Source organism: Polyodon spathula, chromosome 1 (genome assembly GCF_017654505.1).
Source record: "Polyodon spathula isolate WHYD16114869_AA chromosome 1, ASM1765450v1, whole genome shotgun sequence".
In the NCBI taxonomy this organism is placed as follows: Eukaryota; Metazoa; Chordata; class Actinopteri; order Acipenseriformes; family Polyodontidae; genus Polyodon; species Polyodon spathula.
In genome coordinates, this window is record NC_054534.1 from 2,010,078 (window position 1) to 2,032,002 (window position 21,925).

A 21,925-nucleotide genomic window follows, 5' to 3' on the forward strand; every position below is an offset into this window, starting at 1 on the left:
GAAATAACACAACGGAACTTTGCAACATTACCCGTTTTTTTTTTCCTCACTTAGAAACTAAATACTGGAAGTGTAGCAGCAATACTGCTTGTATTCATCCCACTGTACAGTAGATCATTTCTACCCATTACTTTCTCCAGTCACTGCTGTCGGAACCCCAAGGATGGACAGCAGATCAGTGCCCTGGCAAATGAAATCAAAACGGCTTGCGGTCGCAGTGAACAGTGCGTCGGGACACCTGCTGCTTGATCAACATACTGGAGAACGAGCGAGGGCCCGGATCCTGCACTCTCCACAGGGATTCCTATCACCTTGCATTCAACAGAGCATCTGTATTAAGTGTTTGGACTCACCTTGAACTTGAGGCAGCCGGCCATCATCTGCTGGGTCATACACAAGGGCTGGGCGGCCAGACGACAGCACACACTGCCATAGAGAGGCAGCCAGAAGGAGCACTCCTCTGCAACAGACACAGGCAATGAGAGGGGCGCAGTGGACAGGAGGGGAAGCTGGGGGTAGACAGGCAGTGAGAGGGGGCAGTGGAGGGGAGGGGGAGGAGAGGCTGAGGGCAGACAGGCAGTGAGAGGGATGCAGTGAACAGGAAGGGAAGCTGGGGGCAGACAGGCAGTGAGAGGGGGCAGTGGAGGGGAGGGGGAGGAGAGGCTGAGGGCAGACAGGCAGTGAGAGGGATGCAGTGGACAGGAAGGGAAGCTGGGGGCAGACAGGCAGTGAGAGGGGGCAGTGGAGGGGAGGGGGAGGAGAGGCTGAGGGCAGACAGGCAGTGACAAGCAGGGCCCACTATACAGATGGTTTACAGCAGTGTATTCCGTATTCCATATTAAGCCTGTGTTACCGGTGAAAATTTGATTACTGTTTTTTTCACTTTGTATGTGCTGTTATAAAGATTTGTCACTGTAATATTTAGAAGGGAAGTCGAATTAAGCTTATGTCTGACAGGAGGCCACTACAATACACATGTCTCATCTGTACAGTCGCTAAACACAATAGATAATAAACTTCATCTCGTGGAGTGGTTTGTTTTATAACATCCATGTATACAGTGTATACACACACACACTGCATGACTGTGTTCAGTACAGAGATGTACGACTCCATTAAAGCCACTCTTTGTGGACTTGTATGTTTCTCAGAGTCAATCACCATGGCAACCAGGTCACAGTCTGTCACGGTCTGTCAGTGTAAAGCACTGCAAGCTGCTGACACTAGAGAGAGCTGGGGGAGAGCAGGGGGAGAGAGGCAGAGAAGCAAGGGGATGACAGAGCAGGATAACTTAAGTAACATAAGACAATGCATGAATGAGAGCAGGCCATTGCCATTCAGCCCATCGGTGCTTGTCCCGTTCCAAGAAGCTGATTGATCTCAGAAATCCTGGTCTTTGTGCTGCGCTTAAAGTAAGAAGATATTTCATAAATTGAAGCTACTTCCTCTGTAACCTGGAACAGTAAAGTGATTGTTATTTTTATTGGTATTATTATGACTGCAGGTTGACTCCAATTCCAAGGTTGTGAAAGTGGTTACCATTGCCGGAGATGGTGAGGTCATGCGTTCGGAAGCTGTCCTGGACATTAGTGAGGGTCAGTGTGGTGTGAGCGAGGAGGTGGTACTTTGGACCACTGCAGGACACACAAAAAAAAACAAAGGGAAAGATTAACGCCTCTGACTGCACGCTGTGCTGTAACCAACCCTGCCCTTTATAGACATTCTCAGAAGCATCAGAGGAGCCGGGTTATCCCTTATAAACATTTACCATGGTATTTTTGTACTTTTCCCATGCATTTTTACCTAGGATTGCCATGTTTATTAATATGCTTTATCACACCTCTCTGTGCTTTACAATGCTTACCTGTGCTTTATCGTGCTTTAACTGTTCTTTATTACACTTTGCTATGATAGTACTGTGGTAAACTTTTATAACGGTATAGGAATCCAACATTTCATTGTATACTGTACTGCTGAAGTTTATGTATCTGACCTGCTCCCCTTTCTGAATGAGCAGCGTCTCTCCCTGTCACACTTACGGCACGGTGGGTGCAGGGAGGAGCAGAGGGCTGCCCCCCCCATTGCTGACTGGACTGCTCCCCCCGGGGTCCAGCGTGGCCCGCACCTTCTTCCCTGACGAGCGCCCCAGGGAGCTGCTCAGCTTGCTCGCCAGCTTCTTGGGCGTGCTGCCCATCGAGAATTCCTCCTCCGTGCAGCAGCTGTACAGGTCGAGCTTCAACTGGAACCCAGGGCCTGCCTCACTACTGCAGGGGGGGAGAGCGGGGTTAATAACACTGCCATAATAAAATACAATGCTTTCCTCACTACAGTTCTCGGACGTCTTTTTTTTGTTTTCTAGTTGAACCTGTTGTAGCCTGTGGCAGGCTGGCGAGTGGATAGAGGCCCAGAGACAGACTGCAGTTAAAAAAAAAAATAACGATTTTATTATAAATAAACACAAAAATAAAGTGCACAAGGGCAAAATAATGGGATTTAAACACAAAGAAAGCAATACAAAAAAACAAAACTTACAAAATTCAATTTCCAGGCTGGGCAATGCCTTCACTGGATTCACGATTCACAAATCACAAAAACCACAAACACCAACCTCCTTCCTCAGCTCTCTCCTCCCAAATGAGAAGCAGAGGCCTCCTTTTATGTCAGGTGGCTGGGCGCTGATTGATCGTTAATTAACCTAATCAACTAATCAACCTCAGCCACCTGAACATAATAAGCCCAGGCAGGTAGGCGAAATTAACCCCATCCCTGCCAATTTAAAAAGGGCAGAGCTTTACTCTGCCACATAGCCCCCTTTAGCACAATTTCAGAAACAGCATGTTCAAATAGGTTTTTTCCACAGAGCAAATGCTTTTTTGGGAGTGTCCCGTTTCCCATCCTTTTACTTTTATTCTCATTATCCTTACCATCATTGTTATTGTTTTCTTTCAATATGGGACTCTTTAAAGCCAGTCAGGTAAGCCTCATAGACAGGCTTGGAACGTATGTGTAGCTCTTACTGGGGAAACTAAAGGCCGAGGAGAGACACAAGGGAACCGCTTCTGGCCAACATTGTTTCCGGTCACATTTTCATACAAAACCATCAACAACGAGACAAAAAACTGCCTGAAAAACGACCTTAGGTGCTACCAGGAGCAGCTGCTCAGCGTTACATGGAGAGAGAGCGACTCACAAGACGATGCCGTTTTCAAAGCAGATGTCTGTAAGCGTTCGGTCCACCAGCACCATGTCTGTGTCGTAGATCTCAGCCCCCACCTGCAGCAGACAGAAGACAGCACAGCGGTGCAGGTCTGCAGGAGAAACAGCATCACAATTACAATATAACACAATACAGTATTACAATGTTACTACATAAAACAATAGGATTTAAAGTAAATCTATATTAGTGAATATTTAATGAAACTAAAACTATTTAATGCAAATAAAGGATAAATACAGAATTAAGTCATACTGAAAAGGAATAAAGGTTTGTCTCCAGCCTGTACTTAACTAAACCACCTGTAAACAAACTATATTACTATAAATATCAGGTGTATGTCTGATGAGTTCTTTTTTTCGGCAATATTTTTTCTCATTTGGAAAGCACAATTATTTTTATTATTTCAACCCGGCTCACTGCTGCCACGGAAACATGTGCTGTCAGCCACCCTCTGCTTTTCACTCTGCAGGCCTGCCATACAGCCACCTCAGAGATACAGCGTCGGAGGACCACGCAGCTCTGGGCAACGTACAGGCAAGCCCGCAGGCGCCCAGTCAGTCTACAGGGGTCGCTGGTGCGCAGTGAGCCAAGGACACCCTGGCCGACCTAAGCACTCCCCATCCGGGCGGTGCTCGGCCAATTGTGCGCCGCCTCCTGGGAACTCCCGTCCACAGTCGGCAGTGGAATAGCCTGGACTCAAACCGGTAATCTCCAGACTATAGGGCGCATCCTGCACTCCACACGGAGTGCTTTTACCGGTTGCACCACTTGGGAGCTGTGATGTGTCCCCATAGATATGGTTTGCATTCGATTTATATGTGTTAGTGCTACTATTGTGAGACCTGAGTGTGTGTCGCAAACACTTTCTCTTTACTGCTTCTGTGCCATGCATAGCCAGCAGAGTCTACAAGCTGTTGTGACGTATGCTGAGCTGGCAATGCCAGTAGGATGGAGCCGTGCTCCCTGTCCAAGGTGTGCTTCACTACAAGTCTTCTCCCATTTCGCCACAGTATAGCGTGGGTGTGACTTCTAAGCCAGCCTTACCTCCTTTGTTCTTAAAGTACTCCGTGTCCTTCCACATCAGAGGGATTCGGAGATCTGGCAGGGCACATAAAAACAGAAGCATGTCACAAGCATCAGAGAGACCATCCTCACCTGCAACACTGTCAGACAGCACCCCGGAGAGCTGCTCTGTATACAGCCATCCTGACCTGCAACACTGCCAGACAGCACCCCGGAGAGCTGCTCTGTATACAGCCATCCTGACCTGCAACACTGCCAGACAGCACCCCGGAGAGCTGCTCTGTACACAGATCCTGACCTGCAACACTGCCAGACACACCCCAGAGAGCTGCTCTGTATACAGCCATCCTGACCTGCAACACTGCCAGACAGCACCCCGGAGAGCTGCTCTGTACACAGCCATCCTGACCTGCAACACTGCCAGACAGCACCCCAGAGAGCTGCTCTGTATACAGCCATCCTAACCTGCAACACTGCCAGACAGCACCCCGGAGAGCTGCTCTGTATACAGCCATCCTGCCAGACCTGCAACACCTGCCAACACTGCCAGACAGCACCCCGGAGAGCTGCTCTGTATACAGCCATCCTGACCTGCAACACTGCCAGACAGCACCCCGGAGAGCTGCTCTGTATACAACCATCCTGACCTGCAACACTGCCAGACAGCACCCCGGAGAGCTGCTCTGTATACAACCATCCTCACCTGCAACACTGCCAGACAGCACCCCAGAGAGCTGCTCTGTATACAGCCATCCTGACCTGCAACACTGCCAGACAGCACCCCGGAGAGCTGCTCTGTATACAACCATCCTCACCTGCAACACTGCCAGACAGCACCCCGGAGAGCTGCTCTGTATACAGCCATCCTGACCTGCAACACTGCCAGACAGCACCCCGGAGAGCTGCTCTGTATACAACCATCCTCACCTGCAACACTGCCAGAGACAGCACCCCGGAGAGCTGCTCTGTATACAACCACCCTCACCTGCAACACTGCCAGAGACAGCATCCCGGAGAGCTGCTCTGTATACGACCATCCTCACCTGCAACACTGCCAGAGACAGCACCCCGGAGAGCTGCTCTGTATACGACCATCCTCACCTGCAACACTGCCAGAGACAGCACCCCGGAGAGCTGCTCTGTATACAACCATCCTCACCTGCAACACTGCCAGACAGCACCCCGGAGAGCTGCTCTGTATACAACCATCCTCACCTGCAACACTGCCAGACAGCACCCCGGAGAGCTGCTCTGTATACAACCATCCTCACCTGCAACACTGCCAGACAGCACCCCGGAGAGCTGCTCTGTATACAACCATCCTCACCTGCAACACTGCCAGACAGCACCCCGGAGAGCTGCTCTGTATACAGCCATCCTGACCTGCAACACTGCCAGACAGCACCCCGGAGAGCTGCTCTGTACACAGCCATCCTGACCTGCAACACTGCCAGACACCACCCCAGAGAGCTGCTCTGTATACAACCATCCTGACCTGCAACACTGCCAGAGACAGCACCCCGGAGAGCTGCTCTGTATACGACCACCCTCACCTGCAACACTGCCAGAGACAGCACCCCGGAGAGCTGCTCTGTATACGACCACCCTCACCTGCAACACTGCCAGAGACAGCACCCCGGAGAGCTGCTCTGTATACGACCATCCTCACCTGCAACACTGCCAGAGACAGCACCCCGGAGAGCTGCTCTGTATACGACCATCCTCACCTGCAACACTGCCAGAGACAGCACCCCGGAGAGCTGCTCTGTATACGACCACCCTCACCTGCAACACTGCCAGAGACAGCACCCCGGAGAGCTGCTCTGTATACGACCATCCTCACCTGCAACACTGCCAGAGACAGCACCCCGGAGAGCTGCTCTGTATACGACCATCCTCACCTGCAACACTGCCAGAGACAGCACCCCGGAGAGCTGCTCTGTATACAACCATCCTCACCTGCAACACTGCCAGAGACAGCACCCCGGAGAGCTGCTCTGTATACGACCATCCTCACCTGCAACACTGCCAGAGACAGCATCCCGGAGAGCTGCTCTGTATACGACCACCCTCACCTGCAACACTGCCAGAGACAGCACCCCGGAGAGCTGCTCTGTATACGACCATCCTCACCTGCAACACTGCCAGAGACAGCATCCCGGAGAGCTGCTCTGTATACGACCACCTTCACCTGCAACACTGCCAGAGACAGCACCCTGGAGAGCTGCTCTGTATACGACCACCCTCACCTGCAACACTGCCAGAGACAGCACCCCGGAGAGCTGCTCTGTATACGACCACCCTCACCTGCAACACTGCCAGAGACAGCACCCTGGAGAGCTGCTCTGTATACGACCACCCTCACCTGCAACACTGCCAGAGACAGCACCCTGGAGAGCTGCTCTGTATACAACCATCCTCACCTGCATCACTGCCAGAGACAGCACCCTGGAGAGCTGCTCTGTATACAACCACCCTCACCTGCAACACTGCCAGAGACAGCACCCCGGAGAGCTGCTCTGTATACGATCACCTTCACCTGCAACACTGCCAGAGACAGCATCCCGGAGAGCTGCTCTGTGTACGATCACCCTCACCTGCAACACTGCCAGAGACAGCACCCCGGAGAGCTGCTCTGTATACGACCATCCTCACCTGCAACACTGCCAGAGACAGCATCCCGGAGAGCTGCTCTGTATACAACCACCCTCACCTGCAACACTGCCAGAGACAGCACCCTGGAGAGCTGCTCTGTATATGATCAAGAGGATCAAGAGGAACGAATGACCATCAATAGAAACAAGCCAGCAGACACAGGGAGGAACCCGTGGTCTCCGATTCGTGATCACAAGAAGCACATGAGTGAGCCAGCGGACCATAAATATCTTCCAGTGGCGAACAGCATGAAAGGAGCGTCGCACCAGGGGGAGAGGGTGGGAAGGCTTGAAATGTCATGTAAAACAGAAAATGAAAAATAATTGGCCCACAATTGGAACAGAAGTTTAAAGCTGGTATTCCCCTGAGGTCACTCCAGTATCACGCTCTCTGCTGGTATTGGAAACTAATCAAGAGACTGGTTTATATATTTTTTATATTTCAAGCTGTCTAGCAGCTCGTCAACCACGAACACATTCTGTATGAAGTTCCAGTGCTGACGCAGGGCTGCAGAAGTAACATCGGATTTTGAGATCTGTGGAAGTGCCATTGCTTTATTCAGATGAGGCTGGATCCGGGCAGTATGGCTAATTTGCATTGCATTTGGAGGTTTGGAATGAGACCTCACGCCATGGCTTCCCACTATCCTACCTGAGATTGCAACCTTCCCTTTGCATGGCAGCCGATCATCTATGGGGCTAGCGTCCGAGGGCCTGAGAGAGGAAAGAGCGGGAGAGAGGAGGAGAGAGGGGGAGAGAGGAGGACAGAGAGGAAGAGAGGAGGAGAGAAAGGGGGAGGGGGAGAATGAACAGGGTTTAATAAATTATAACACAGCAATGCCACATTGATTTCTTTTAAAACCTTTTAAACCTACTCCAGAAAACACGATTCTGTTCATGTATAGATCGTGTTTTTCAGATTATATCGTTGTTCAGACTTGGTAAATATTTTAGCCCTTGCAAGATGCCCCCTTTTCACTGGTGACCTCACAGCCATGGTCGAGGACTGATACTTCATATCATAATTCAAGCTGAACCTGAACTGAACCACCTGCGTGAGAGTATTTCACCGATAGAAGAGCCGTATCGAGTACCAGGTCCTTATAGCCAAAAAAAAAACAATTTACAAGCGGGATGAAAGTGGGATACTTCAGAGTGTGGTGCACAATGAGCTGTCTACTGTATGGGCAGCCCTGACCTACAGCAAGCTCCTTATCAAAGTATAAGGACAAACCACAGTATTTTTGTCATGCTCTTCTCATGGTTATACTTTGCATTTATCCTAATTTACCCTGGTTTGCCATGCTTGTTACTATGCTTTATCATGCCTTGCTATTCTTTACAGCACTTACTGTCTATGCTTTACCATGCTTTCACTGTGCTTCATTACACTTTGCTTTTAGTACAGTAAATGTTTAAAAGGGGCAGCCCCTGCAGTACCTGCGGGCCATCCTCTGCATCACCTGGGCCTCCTTCATCTTCTGCAGCTCTGCCATGTACGCCATGATGCGCGCATTGCAGGTCACCAGGCTCTTGGCAGCCTCCAGGGCCTGCTCCCTCTGCGAGCAGGCAGCCAGCAGCTTGCACGCCCCGTCCCGCATGCGGATCTCATAGTCGATCTTCTTCTGGATATCGCTGTCCTGCAGAGAGTGACAGAAACAGTGCGCAATGGAATGGGGGTCAGGGGAGGCATCTTTTGCAGCCAAAACTATCAAACAAGACATACTAAAAACACCTTTATAAATGCAATTAGAAACATTTGGAAGACACTGAAAAAGACTCAAGTGAGCAGTTTTCTGACGTAGGAAGAAATGCAAAGACAGTAAATACGACACAAATGACACTGCAGGTAAACCATAATCAACTGCTGTAAATGCAACCCAATGCAGTAGAGCTAATCTCACATCTGCACACCAGCATGTAGAAGAGCCACTCTAATTAAAATGAATGTACAAACAGGCTATTTTTACACACATTTCTTTCTTTAAAACCTCAGCATGGGGACATGGCCTCAGCAGTAGTGTCATTCATCAATATCTTCTAATAAAACCTCAGCATTCTCCTGCCTTAGCCCACGACCCCATGAAGACATGAAGCCCATCTTTCTATGAACCCCCATGGCTGCTAACCTGCAATGAATGTCTGACACACAGCAAGAGAGAGATGAATTATTAAGCAGGAGCTGAGGTGAGCAGGCAGCTACAGCAAAGACTAGACCATTACAGGCACTTTAAACATTTACTGTATCACTCACTTAAGCGAGCCCCTTGAGAGGATTGGGAGCCACAGCACCAACTAACACCGACAATGGAAACAAACTAAAACAAACTGGTAGTACCACGCTGAAGGTGTCGGGATCGTGGAACAGTAGGGCCACAATGAATGTACTGGAAGAGAATCTCGTAATGAATGTTTCATCAAACTGGACAGGGGATCCCGAGATACAGCCTTCAATAGCTCAGCCAGTTAGGTGGGAGTACTGGGAAAGCAAATAGGTCACGGCTTCATCAAATTGGGATGAGCAGACAAAGAACAGTATGTGTTTTTCTTTTTGGTTGCCGTATGTCCCACAAAGTGCAAGACAGTGGGTTTGGTTAGCTCAGTGATTAGAGTGCTGGGCTGCAGTGTGGAAGGCAGTGCGTTTGAGTAGATCTGTAGTAAACGAAAGCGCTGGGCTGCAGGGTGGAAGCATCTCATACAGAGCTATCCTATAGGGTTTTTAAATTACTGTTTTAACACAACAGTTTATATAAAATCAATTCCATTTTCCAGGCACCCCCTGCCCAGTACTCTTTAATGTCACAGTACAAGAAACAAGGCTGAATTCAAAAAGATCCCGAATCAAATCCAGGAAGCCTGTGTCCTTATCAAAATGAAATAAAGAGCCAGCGCTCCAGGCGAGCGGCAGGCTGGCTTTCCGTTACCGAAAGATCAGGGAGAAGCAGAGCTCCCCTGTTCCCGCTCCGCTCTGCCTTAAAATGAACACAGGCGGTAGTTGCTGAGATGTTTGATTTCATTATCCATTCCTGCCCCCAAATTGAATCTGAAAACCCCTAGGCAGCAGGCAAACCAGGACTGCCTGTGTCCCGCTGTCTGATGAGACGCTGCTGCCCTGTATCAACGCTCTCCCCTCAGACCTCCTGCAAACTGACACAATAAAAAGGCCCTTTGCAAGTTTCATTACAAGAGATGCAAATAAGACTCCCATTGCACTGCAGTTTGATCCACCCCTTGTTTTACTATGAGTTAAATTTGACACACCTGAGCTTGTTACCTACACACTAGGGCTCATCAAGCTCGTAATAAATCCTGGAATGGGTGAAACTGTTTCACAATTGGACGAGCGGTTCTCTAGAAGTGTGCATAATGTACATAGGACAAGCCCCGCCGCCATCCCGACGGGGATGAAGAAAACTTCAAGAGCCTCTCAAATCACTTCCATTTTCTGCCTTGCACATCCAGTCATTATATAGATCCCAGGGCTCACAAAATCGCTAGCCCGACGTTCCGGGACAATCAAAAAAATCTGTGTGTGACACCGTGGTTTTTTTGGCTGCTTGACCGACGGGCAATCCGATTTTTTACTCTATAACAAGATAACATTCTGTGCTTTAATCAAATAGCGGTTTCTCAATCGAGAGTCCGCTCACAGATCATCCCGGTAAAACACGTTTACAGGGATCAATGTGCTTATAACGCTTGAGTGATTTCCGGGGTGACGTACACATTGCTTGTGAGTGGCCCCTGTAACCCCTGACAACGCAAGCAAGCCTGGTGTGTCACGTGACTGTCTGCTCACCGAAACGAAGGGGAAACGGACACTACGACAGCCAAGGTAAATACTTTCATATTGAAGACTGTGATTTTTTTAAACAAAGTTGCCGACTGGAATTGCAAGCTACTGTACTCTGCTCACCGTGATTTGCATTTTGTTATCTTGTTGTTGCCTTTATTAAACCGTTAACGTTATTTCCCAACCCAGAAAAAAAAAACAAAAACAAAAAAAAAAGAAATCCAATAGTTATTATCACTGATTTAGCACGTATCATGTTAACATCGCTTTTTTCATGCCTTTAATGTGATTAGAATGTACCGGTAATTGTATTTTAACTGTATGGTGCTTGCTTGTACCTTACAGTACCGAGTGCAGCAACAGCCTCGGGTCCAAACCGTCAGCCCAGTGTAGATATATACTATTTACATGCTCTATGCAATGCAAATATATATATATATATATATATATATATATATATATATATATATATATATATATATATATATATATATATATATATAAAATACGGAACCAAGATTTCAATTAACATTTGCAATTGAAACAAAACAAACTTTACTGGGGGGTGCTGTGTTCTTCAATGAATAGGACATAGTCTGAATACTGGATGCTGCATGCCACAGAAAATAGGTACTGTACTTGTAATTCTACTTTTATTCACAATCTCACTGCTTTTATTATTATTATTATTATTATTATTATTATTATTATTATTATTATTATTATTATTATTATGCTAGTAGTGACAAATACTGTAATAAAGTAAATCAAAGAGTAAAACAGTACTAATATTATTAATAGTTTAGCTAATGCCTTTATCCAAGGTGACTTCCTTATCTTACTCCAGCAGCTTATAGTGTTCGTTTTGGATTGTCCTTTTACTGTAGCGAACAAAAGGCTTTGGACCCAAACAGGGTTGTTACTGCAAGGGTGTACTGTATTTAGTATTTGACTTATATGCTTAATAGACGACACTTGCACATTTTAATATATAACGTGTGCACATTTGTTATTTCATTTTTGTTAATTTTCACCACCCATAGTGTTCAGCATTTAACAGAGGGTATAAAGAAGTTTGGATCAGAATCCAATATCATCCCTACCAAAAAGTAACATACTGCAAGTATACTTGTACAAAAATTGTCTGTTTTTAGTATACTATTGGTACCATTATACTATCCTATTTGGACACAAGTATACTTGCAGTATACAACTTTGTATATTCTTTTTGTAAATAATGCAACGTAGTTCTCAAATGTTGGACATTTCTTGTATTGTATCTTCTGTTTTGCATTCCTGCATTGTCTCTTGCTAGATATGCACCTCCAGATTCTGACAAATACTTTTAGAAAACCAGGAGCAACTTTTGAATGACCTTTGCTGCTGCAACAGTGTTTACCACTCTTCCTATTTTTGTGTCATCTGCAAATTTAACAAGTTTGTTTACTATACCAGAATCTAAATCATTAATGTAGATTAGGAATAGCAGAGGACCTAATACTGATCCCTGTGGTACTCCGCTGGTTACCACACTCCATTCTGAGGTTTCTCCTCTAATCAGTACTTTATGCTTTCTACATGTTAACCACTCCCTAATCCATGTACATGCATTTCCTTGGCGTGAGATACGGTACCTATATTGAGTACAGTGTACTTTGTACCAATCACAGTCCATAGGCCAATTATGGGCAACTTGACTTCTTTTTTTGGACAACCAAATGTCGACAATGGACTGCCCAAAGGACAAGTACCATTACCAAAATTTTGCGAGCCCTGGATCTCAAATGTGAGAAGTACATTTTATTTTCATTTTGAAATGCATTATTTCATAATACTCTAGGTTAAAGAAATCTCTATTTGCAAACACTCCCTAACTAGTGGAGTCCCACTGGAAGAGAATCCAAAATGTGAACAACTTGTCAGCAGAAAGCTCTTCAGACATTGAAGAGTTAACGCCTAACAGCCAATCCAAGTGTGTGGGGTGAAGGATCAAAGGAATCACATGTTTGTAGCAACAGAGGCCCCCTGATGGGTGAGCCAGGCAAGCTCAGTACACGCTACAGGACAGCAGTTCACCTGCAATTAGCTAACTTGAAATATTAGGTAACCAGGTATTGCCATGGCAACTTTTATCAATTGTTACCACTGCCTTTATGAAAAACAGCTTTTTCAGCCATTAACATCTCACCTTGTGTTCCATCAGAGCTAAATAACTAGATTGCTATTTAATGAACTAGTAGCACTCTCCATCCCTCTCTCTAATGCAAGGGTCATGAATAGTTACTAGGCTTAAAATTAATTTTACATTTTCCAAAACATAAAATCATTTGTGAAAATGTGTAGTTTTAATTCATTCTGCTCATTTTCTTTTGATGGTAATGTCATTTGTTTATATTTATACAATTGATTTATTAAGAGCTTTTAAAAGCAGCAGCAGAGCGCGTGAAGGAATGTGTTTTCTGCAGTTGCACGGTCTGCAGCTCGCCCGGTGATGAATGGCCCCCAGGCCTCCCCATCTGCCCTCTGCATGGACCTTTCACCCCTCAACTCACTCACCCTCAATCAGACCAGTGGGACCCGGTAAGCTACTTAACAGAGCCAAGGAAATTGAGTTCCAGAACTCAACTAATCTCCCTTCCAGTGCTTAAGAGGATTAAAACAATGTGTCACACTGCTGTAGCTCGCTGTAAGCGTCGGTCTGGACGCTTTACTGCTGGGAGATTTGCAGCCTCTCACCAATGGAGCTGCTTGTCTTCACACCAACAAAACAGATAACCCTAATCACAGCTGCAAATAGAACCAGAGGCTCCAGTCTCCTCTCAGAGAGCCCGGAGAGCGAGCAGCTAGACTGCTCCGAGTATCTGCAGTGGCTTCACTACCTGGGTAGCCTGCCTCCTCTCAACTCTAGGTAACGCTGTCTGTCTTGTTTGGCTTGGGGGATACAGGCTTATTGAACCCTCATAGACCGTGTATAAAGACACACACACACACAGTGTCAGCTGTACAGCAGGGACTTCACTGCCCCTCATCTTCAGGTACTTTGTGAAGGAGTCCCATTATGTTCTACTCTTTACAGAACAGTATCACACCATATTAAAAGAAATGGGTTGGTAAATTCCTGAGTTCAGTAGTTTGGTATTGCAGCCATAACAAACCTAAAATCCCTGGAGGATAAACAAAGGCAGCATCATACAGTACTGGGATGAAATGAACAAAACAATATACCTGAAATCAGGTTCAAATATGTATTACTGTACCACCTGTCTATGAAGCTATAACACAGTGCTTCCTAAGCAGCTCTGCTCAATGTCTTTGATACTGCAAAAAGTGAATTCCACAGGACTTCAAGGCATTAACCTTCTGGTCATTGCAGCTCAAGGGTACCAAAGCCTGGTTGATGGGGATGCATCAAGCACATGGGTTCCATGGTAGGTGTTGTGTTCATGCAAAGCTGGGTAACTCAAGTGTCACCTGGGTGAGAATGTGACTGAAGGTCAAAAATACCCATCTGGTGACCTTTGGGAGTTATTTTTCTCCATGTGGGAAATTATCTAGGCCTAAAAAAGCATTATTTTTAAAGCATGTTTCAAGAGAATGAATTGATGTCAACAGGGAAGAAATAAGAGGTTTTACTATGAGCTTCACTGTATAGGTAACAAGCTCAAGTATGTTAAACTCATAGTAAAGCCATGAATGGATTAAACTGCTATGCAATGGGAGTTACATTTCCATCCCTGCTGAATGTAGGGGGAACCCTTGGTCCAACTCAGCAGGAAATGAAAAGTACAATTATAATGAAGACAGCTGCCACAACAAGCAGTAGGCTGTAGTTTGACTACACTGCAATTCCATTACTACAGTTGCAAAGCATTCTTATCAGTCTCACTGAACCGCAGTCCACAACCACGGTTTATACAGCAGTTAGCTCCAGCTGTACCAGTGTCCATGTAGGTAGCGATGCTTAGAAGCGAAGTTGCTGCCATGTTCCTACTGACATGGGCAGTATGAACCCCCTGCTCATCTGTGTGCCCGCGGCACTGGCGGCCCTTGTACAAGCAGCCTGCATGAACAGGCTGGTGGCTAACAACGTGCAGGGCGCGTGATACTGCCAGAGCAGGGGGCTGCCGAGCTAAATGGCGAGTAGACTTGCAAATAATAGATTCAGCTAATGGAGCGTGAGGTTTCTAAATGACTGCAGATGTGGCTAAATGAAAAGGTTAATCTGTAATGGGTTTTTCAGTGCGGGGCTTCAGTTTCAAGTGTGTGAGTGTCTCTGTGTGTCTACGTGCGAGGGGGTGTGATAAATGGAGTTCACTCCTACTGAACAAGCTTTCTATTTTACATCCACTCCATCTTGTAGATTCATGCGTAGCAAACTGCTAGAAAAGATACACTGTAAGACAACACAATAAAGATGAGGTTATCGTACTGTGAGTAGTGATATCACAATGCCAAGTAGAGCCAACAAACATGCAGATTCTGGTAGTCAAAGTTCATTGATTTTTGAAGATATTTAACAAAGTACCAACATACCAGTTTGATGGATAGAGGGATTTTGCGCCAGACTAGTGTTCTCTTCTGAGTTGGAATTTAAAGAGAGCGCAGGGGTTAAATACTGATCTCTATCAAAGGATGCAACCTTTATTGTTCACAAATTTCAAAAGAATGAGGACGCCAATTAAGCAGGACGGATTCTACACATTACACAGCGTTTTCAGATTCCTCAGGCATGAAGGGATGTTCTACAGTTTGCACAGCCGCTGCTTGGCAGACCTCTGAATGCACCTCTGCTCACGCTTCTCCAGCTAGCTCTGGCTGAACGGCCTACTCTGCAGCCCAGCTGGATTTGGATACCTCAGGTTTGCATTCCCGCCGTCAGAGGAGTGCTCCTCACCACTGCCAGGCAACAGCGCTAGCCAGCTTGACCCTCTCTTTTCTCTCCAAACAGCAACTATTTGACTTAGGGGCTTGTACTGCAAGTTGAATTTGTGTTTTTTTTCCCCCCTTTCAAAAAGCGCAGTAAAAGGTTTTAAAGTTTCCGTGGTTTTTTTTTTTTTTTTTTTTGTCCTTTGGGTTGTAACATCATTTTATCCTAAAGATGGCAGCACACTGTGTGACAACATGACAAGCAGTGTCTCTCTGTGCTGCGCTAGCATGGGAACTGCTTCATTGGCTGCTGTCAGCAGAACGGCCCTGTTTGAGATTCCTGGAGGAGTAGGCTGTTTCAACTGGCCACCTTCCCTGCAGACCTCAGGGCTGCTGGTCCTAGCTGTCCCCTGCCAGGCTGGCTGCTGGTCTGGGTGTCTGAATGACTGCCAGCTTTCTGATTAGGAATGCAGCCTGAGCACGAAAACACACCAGGTAGTACAGTCCCTACACTGCCTCTGCAGTTTATTGAAACTGTTCTGTATAAATCAGTCATTAAAACATAACAATATCATGTTTTACACTTCCAACTTGTTGAGAACTACAGTATACAGGGTATAAAAACTAAAAGACTGAAGAACAACAATGACATAGATTCCACTAAGTTGAGAATAGTGTAGGTTGACACACTGTACAGAAGGTAAACTCCATTCGTAATTCATTTAAATTATAAATCCTGGCATTTGGCAAGACAGACACAGCAACTTACTGTTCTTGCAATCAGAAATCTCAAACAGTCAGCAACAATTACATCGATATACTGTAGTGCCTTTCATGCCAAAGGCATCTCAAAATGGCTTAGTCTCAAAAGAGACGGCATAAAAAAAAACAACAAATAAATAACTATTCTATACTGAATCCATGCAATATGACATGCATTCTGGACCCTGGATCTCATTTCAATCCATTACACCAGCACACTCTATCCATGCAATATGACATGCATTCCGGACCCTGGATCTCATTTCAATCCATTACACCAGCACACTCTATCCATGCAATATGACATGCATTCCGGACCCTGGATCTCATTTCAATCCATTACACCAGCACACTCTATCCATGCAATATGACATGCATTTCGAACCCTGGATCTCATTTAAATCCATTACACCAGCACACAGAATCCATGCAACATGACATGCATTCCGACCCTGGATCTCATTTCAATCCATTACACCAGCACACTGAATCCATGCAATATGACATGCATTCCAGACCCTGGATCTCATTTCAATCCATTACACCAGCACACTGAATCCATGCAATATGACATGCATTCCGGACCCTGGATCTCATTTCAATCCATTACACCAGCACACTGAATCCATGCAACATGACATGCATTCCGACCCTGGATCTCATTTCAATCCATTACACCAGCACACTCTATCCATGCAACATGACATGCATTCCGACCCTGGATCTCATTTCAATCCATTACACCAGCACACTCTATCCATGCAATATGACATGCATTCCGGACCCTGGATCTCATTTCAATCCATTACACCAGCACACTGAATCCATGCAATATGACATGCATTCCGACCCTGGATCTCATTTCAATCCATTACACCAGCACACAGAATCCATGCAATATGACATGCATTCCGACCCTGGATCTCATTTCAATCCATTACACCAGCACACTGGAACTACAAGGTGAGCAGATGGCGCTCATTAGGAGAGTGGTGGGGTGCAGATGGCAGCGGGGCTCGGAGCCACATGGTTACTTCCTGGCAGGCTGCAGGATGAATACGTGGACAGACACAGCACAGAGAAGTCTTGACTCATACTGAACTACTGTAAAGGATGGGTTTACAGTTCACACAGGGACAGAAATAGCTCCCATTACACAGAAGTTTGAACCATTCCTGGTTTTCCGATCAGTTTAATAAGACACCTACGCTTGTTACCTCTACACTGTGGGTAATCAGGCATATATGATGAAGTAACTTACAAAAAATAGATGGTGAGTAAGTAGATTCAAGAAAATGCACAGAGTCCTTTTCTTCAGTCAGTTGCCAGGTTTATTGAAATATGCAGGGAGTCTGGTCCCAGGTACAGGAAAAACACAATACTCAACATTACAATGCTTGCATGACATTAAATACCCTTCTGTATAGATGGTCCACCTCCCCTTTCTCTGACACTTAACCAATTGCAAAGGTAATTTAATTTATTGTGTGAGTGTTAGTGTGTGTGTGTCTTTGTGTGTAGTCTAGTGTGACAACCTCTGAACTCAGTGCATTCTTCACACTCCTGGAGACAAAAGGTCCATACATCTGCCTTTTGTTATCTCCTTGCGACCCCCGTTGATGCCAGTGGGATTATCTCTCTTGATCTCTCTGAAGTCTTTAGAGCCTGTTCCCTTCTAGTCCACAGCATTGTTATCTCGTTAGCTTGCATTCAATGTTGGGCAAGAAACTTGTAGACACAAGGTCTCTATCAATTGTAAGCAGTACATGCAATTTGAACCAAACAGTCTGCTATCTGGAATATTAGTCTCTTTTCAGAAAAAAACACCAGTACAGCTCTGCCAGTCCACATGCGTAGCAAACTGCTAATCAATTCTCAATCGATGTTTTCCAACATATGAAAACCTGGAAGGGTGAAACCACTTTAACCCTTGACATTATGACTTAACCCAAAACACAGCCATTTCCAAAGTGCCCCCCCATACTAAAAGCCATTGGAGCACAAGAAATACATTAACTGTTACACATGCTGTAATTAGTGCACAGGTGGAGAGATGATGCTGTAAACACACTGGGTGCTGTTGCCTGTATGGGAAGACTGAATCATTCAGAACAGTGGTAACTGCTGGTCGCCTTTATTTTATTATCGCTTTGGATGCACAGTTTCCAGAAATGAAAATTAGACACTGTTTCAATTTGCCAGTTTCATGAAGGAGAAGCACATTTATAAAATCCCAAAGGCTCCATCAGCCCCGGAATAAAGCACGCCTTGATACCTTGCCCTAGATCCATATTTGAGCTGTCTCTGATTGTGGCCTCTTTTCTGCATGCAGGATTGCAGGCTGTCAGGCCAACAGGAAACCCAGTCCTGCCAGATTTAGAACTGGGACACAGCTTCTGAATAAAGTGGGCCTTTGTGAAGTCACTTCCTGTGCTGTTTAGCCAGGGTTTCCTGACATGGCAGCAGGGAGCACAGCTGTGTCAGACCGGAGCCAACACATCTGCACATGGAAAGGGCAGAGCACACCACACTCCTCTGCAGAACTGGGGCGAGTCAGTGACTTTCATGATGGAGTCTATATCAAACAAGCCAAGGGTTTTCATAATCACATCTGAATAAAATCAAGGGCTGATGAGATTACAGACAAAGGGAATCCGAAACATCTATACTGTAGGAGATACAATCATGTTCAGCATGTAGAACAGGACAGATGGACATAATCAGAACATTTCTTTAATGAGGACCCGAAAAACTTTTACGGCCAAGTTTGTGGAATTTACTGACCCCCTTAAACACAACAGTGGTCCACATTCAAGCAAGTTTTCTGCGCTGGTGTTTACTGTAGATCTGCCATGGTTTGAGTGCCTCGACCTGCACGCTCCTCAACACAGACTTCCCTACAGAATAGCTAAATCGCTTCTACTGACGGAGGTCAGCTGACATGACCATGGTCATGTGGCCGAGCTGGTACTGAAACCACAAAATTCTGACCACTAGTACCTAACCGGCAACTGTGAATAGCGCAATCACTTAAAAAAAAAAAAAAAGAGATAAATTCCAACATGTAAGAAAAAACATTATTTTTTGGGGAAAACAAAATATGCACCATGGACCAGGGACTGCAGACAGGGACCTTACTAACCAACCAACCACATTCCTCTCAACTCTGTTCCCATGTTGTAGTTTATGAGTTTACGGTCTCTCTTTTAACCCACATCTTTCAAATTTTGTGGTGAAGACTTCGGGACTTGTTGTGACACAACACAACAAGCTGGTCAGACAGACATTCCCATCTGCTCCACAGGGGTTCTTACTAAATAAATAGAGAACGCATCTGTTAAATATACTTCTTTAATAGTGTGTGTTTTCACAAAGGATTCCAAACTCTTCTGGATCTTCTAACAAAGACTAGGGGGTGGCCACCTCCAGGAACTCTCCGTTGTGCTTCGCAGTTCCTGTAACAACATGGCTTTGCTGATTTAATTCACAGTGAGTTCAGCACATCCCTGACATGAGAAAGTAACCCAGGAAGCCAATCAATACTTGGATAACTCTTTTAGACAGTCCATACCCTTTCAAATGAATGCAGAGACAGAGACAGACAGGCTAATGCAATCCTGAGTTTGTGGATGTTCATGATACAGACTTGCTTGGCTAATCACACGCAGTACAGTACCTCCTCCCTGGAGGACGGTTTTAACAGTTCAGTTTAAATAGAATTACAGCTTTGCAGTAGCACATCTCTATCGTCGTTTTTTTCTGTGAAGCAGGAAACCCTGAGCCAGCAGTTTCACCAGTTGTTTCTTCATACGCAATACTGCATCTGTTCCCACTTCTGCTTGGCTCCGGCTGAAGCAAGACTGGGACGTGGGAATTCAAATATGTTTTTAATTTTTCCTGTGGTTTCAAAGCCCCGGTAACCCCTCATATCCTTATAAATGCAGTCCTATGTTCCGGGGATCTGAAATGCTCTTTCTGCAGAGGTTTGTACTGCTGGCAGTGCCCATTTCACCTATCGTATGATAGAACCAGGAGAGGGAATATCATCCTGCTCCCCTGTGGCCATTTCTCCTTTTTTTTTTTTTAAACCAGGCAAACTGACAGATAGTCTGTCCCAGGAATGGAGACCCAGATCAGGGTGGAGTTAACCCATCTCTGCCCCAGAAAAAAACAGTTCTATTTCCTGCACATGGCACAGTGGGGTCCCATGGAGCGCCACTGTGCATGTGTGAGATATTAGAGAGTGAGGAGCAGAGTGTACAGTATCTGCATCTGTCTGGAAGTTTGCATTCAAGTACTGCATGTGACTGTTGCTGTACATACACTATTTCAGTTTTGCTTGTGTGCAGAGTTAGATAAGTACTGTGTTGTGTGTTGAAAGCGCTGCAGAATGCCACCTTGCTCACTCTTACTCCAGCTTCCTCTTGTCTGTTTTTCATTTTAATTAATTTTATTTTATCTGAATGGAATATTCTGCATCTTTACTCAGCACAAACACTGGAAGGGAATCACTGTGTGCAACTTCTTTGCAGAAAGAGTGACATGACGGCTATAGGAAGTGGTCATCACATCAGGTCCTTAATAAGAAAGAATTGACCAGACACGATTTCCACAATGTGAATGAATACCCAGTGCTGATAACAGAATGGGAGTATAGCATGCAATAGTAGCAATCATGAGTTGAAATGAAAGAAATGCTCCTTTTCCAGACTGAGTTGGTGCTAGAGCTGCATTGTCCTCCTGGTTAGGAGTTGCAGGGACATGAAAAATAATTCTACCTGACAGTGTGTGCTCGAGTGAAGACACTTGTCTACTCAAAGGAACTGGGTAGAAAACAGGAGAGAACGGAAACGAGCAGCAAAAAATAAAATAAGACATTCAAGAGACAGGGTTCAAACTCATGGCATACACGACTGGCTCCCTCAGCAAGAACTCTACTGGCTGGGCTAAACGAGCAACTACGTGAGCCCAGCCAGCAGACAGACCTGATCAGTCAGCTGCATCAGCCCTCCCCCACTCCACAGACAAACATGAGGAAAGGAAAGGGATCTGGGACTGTGAAGACAGAATAGGATGAGCAGCGCTACAACCAGCTGGCAGGAATCCTCCTGCATTAGAGGCTTAAACAAGCTGTGAAAGCACAGAAGTTATTCAGGATGGAGAATCTGCTCCCCAGATCACCACGACCCCTTTGAAGAGGGGAAAAAGGAGGGGCAGCTTTAAAAGTATTAATAGCAAACAAGCAGATTGCTCCGACTCCAGATTCCACCAGAGCTGTCACTTGAGACTGCTATATAGGGAGGGTAGCAGTGGGGGAGCACTCCCACACACAGACAAACACAGGTGGTTAGCAGCAGCACAAAGCAGCGACCCGACCCCATGGAAAGAGTCTTTAGTCTGGTGTAAACAGCGGGTAAGAGGGGTTCTTATGTATTTCCATACAGCACATGGATAACCTGGTGACTGGAGCTTTTAAAATTGGACACAAGACTATGCAAACTTTAATCTGATATGATCAATCAGTTAGCAAAAATAGCCCTCGTTATCCCAACCTGATACTGTAACTGCACTAGGGAAAGTCCAATTTCCATCTTGATTAATCAGATTAGA

The 21,925-nt window shown here is 45.8% G+C and overlaps 1 protein-coding gene across 4 annotated transcripts in view; it reads right to left on the minus strand.

Moving 5' to 3' along the window:
* Positions 1-21,925, minus strand: part of LOC121308062 (rhotekin-like) — a 123,716-nt gene that overhangs the window by 42,566 nt on the left and 59,225 nt on the right. For all 4 annotated transcript variants that reach the window (XM_041240387.1, XM_041240445.1, XM_041240512.1 and 1 more), the window contains exons 2-8: positions 8,335-8,534; positions 7,547-7,608; positions 4,262-4,315; positions 3,191-3,308; positions 2,040-2,264; positions 1,540-1,634; positions 354-460 (exon numbers count right to left, since the gene is read on the minus strand). In XM_041240387.1, coding sequence (XP_041096321.1) covers positions 354-460; positions 1,540-1,634; positions 2,040-2,264; positions 3,191-3,308; positions 4,262-4,315; positions 7,547-7,608; positions 8,335-8,534 — 861 coding nt within the window. The remainder of the gene's footprint in view (positions 1-353; positions 461-1,539; positions 1,635-2,039; positions 2,265-3,190; positions 3,309-4,261; positions 4,316-7,546; positions 7,609-8,334; positions 8,535-21,925) is intronic.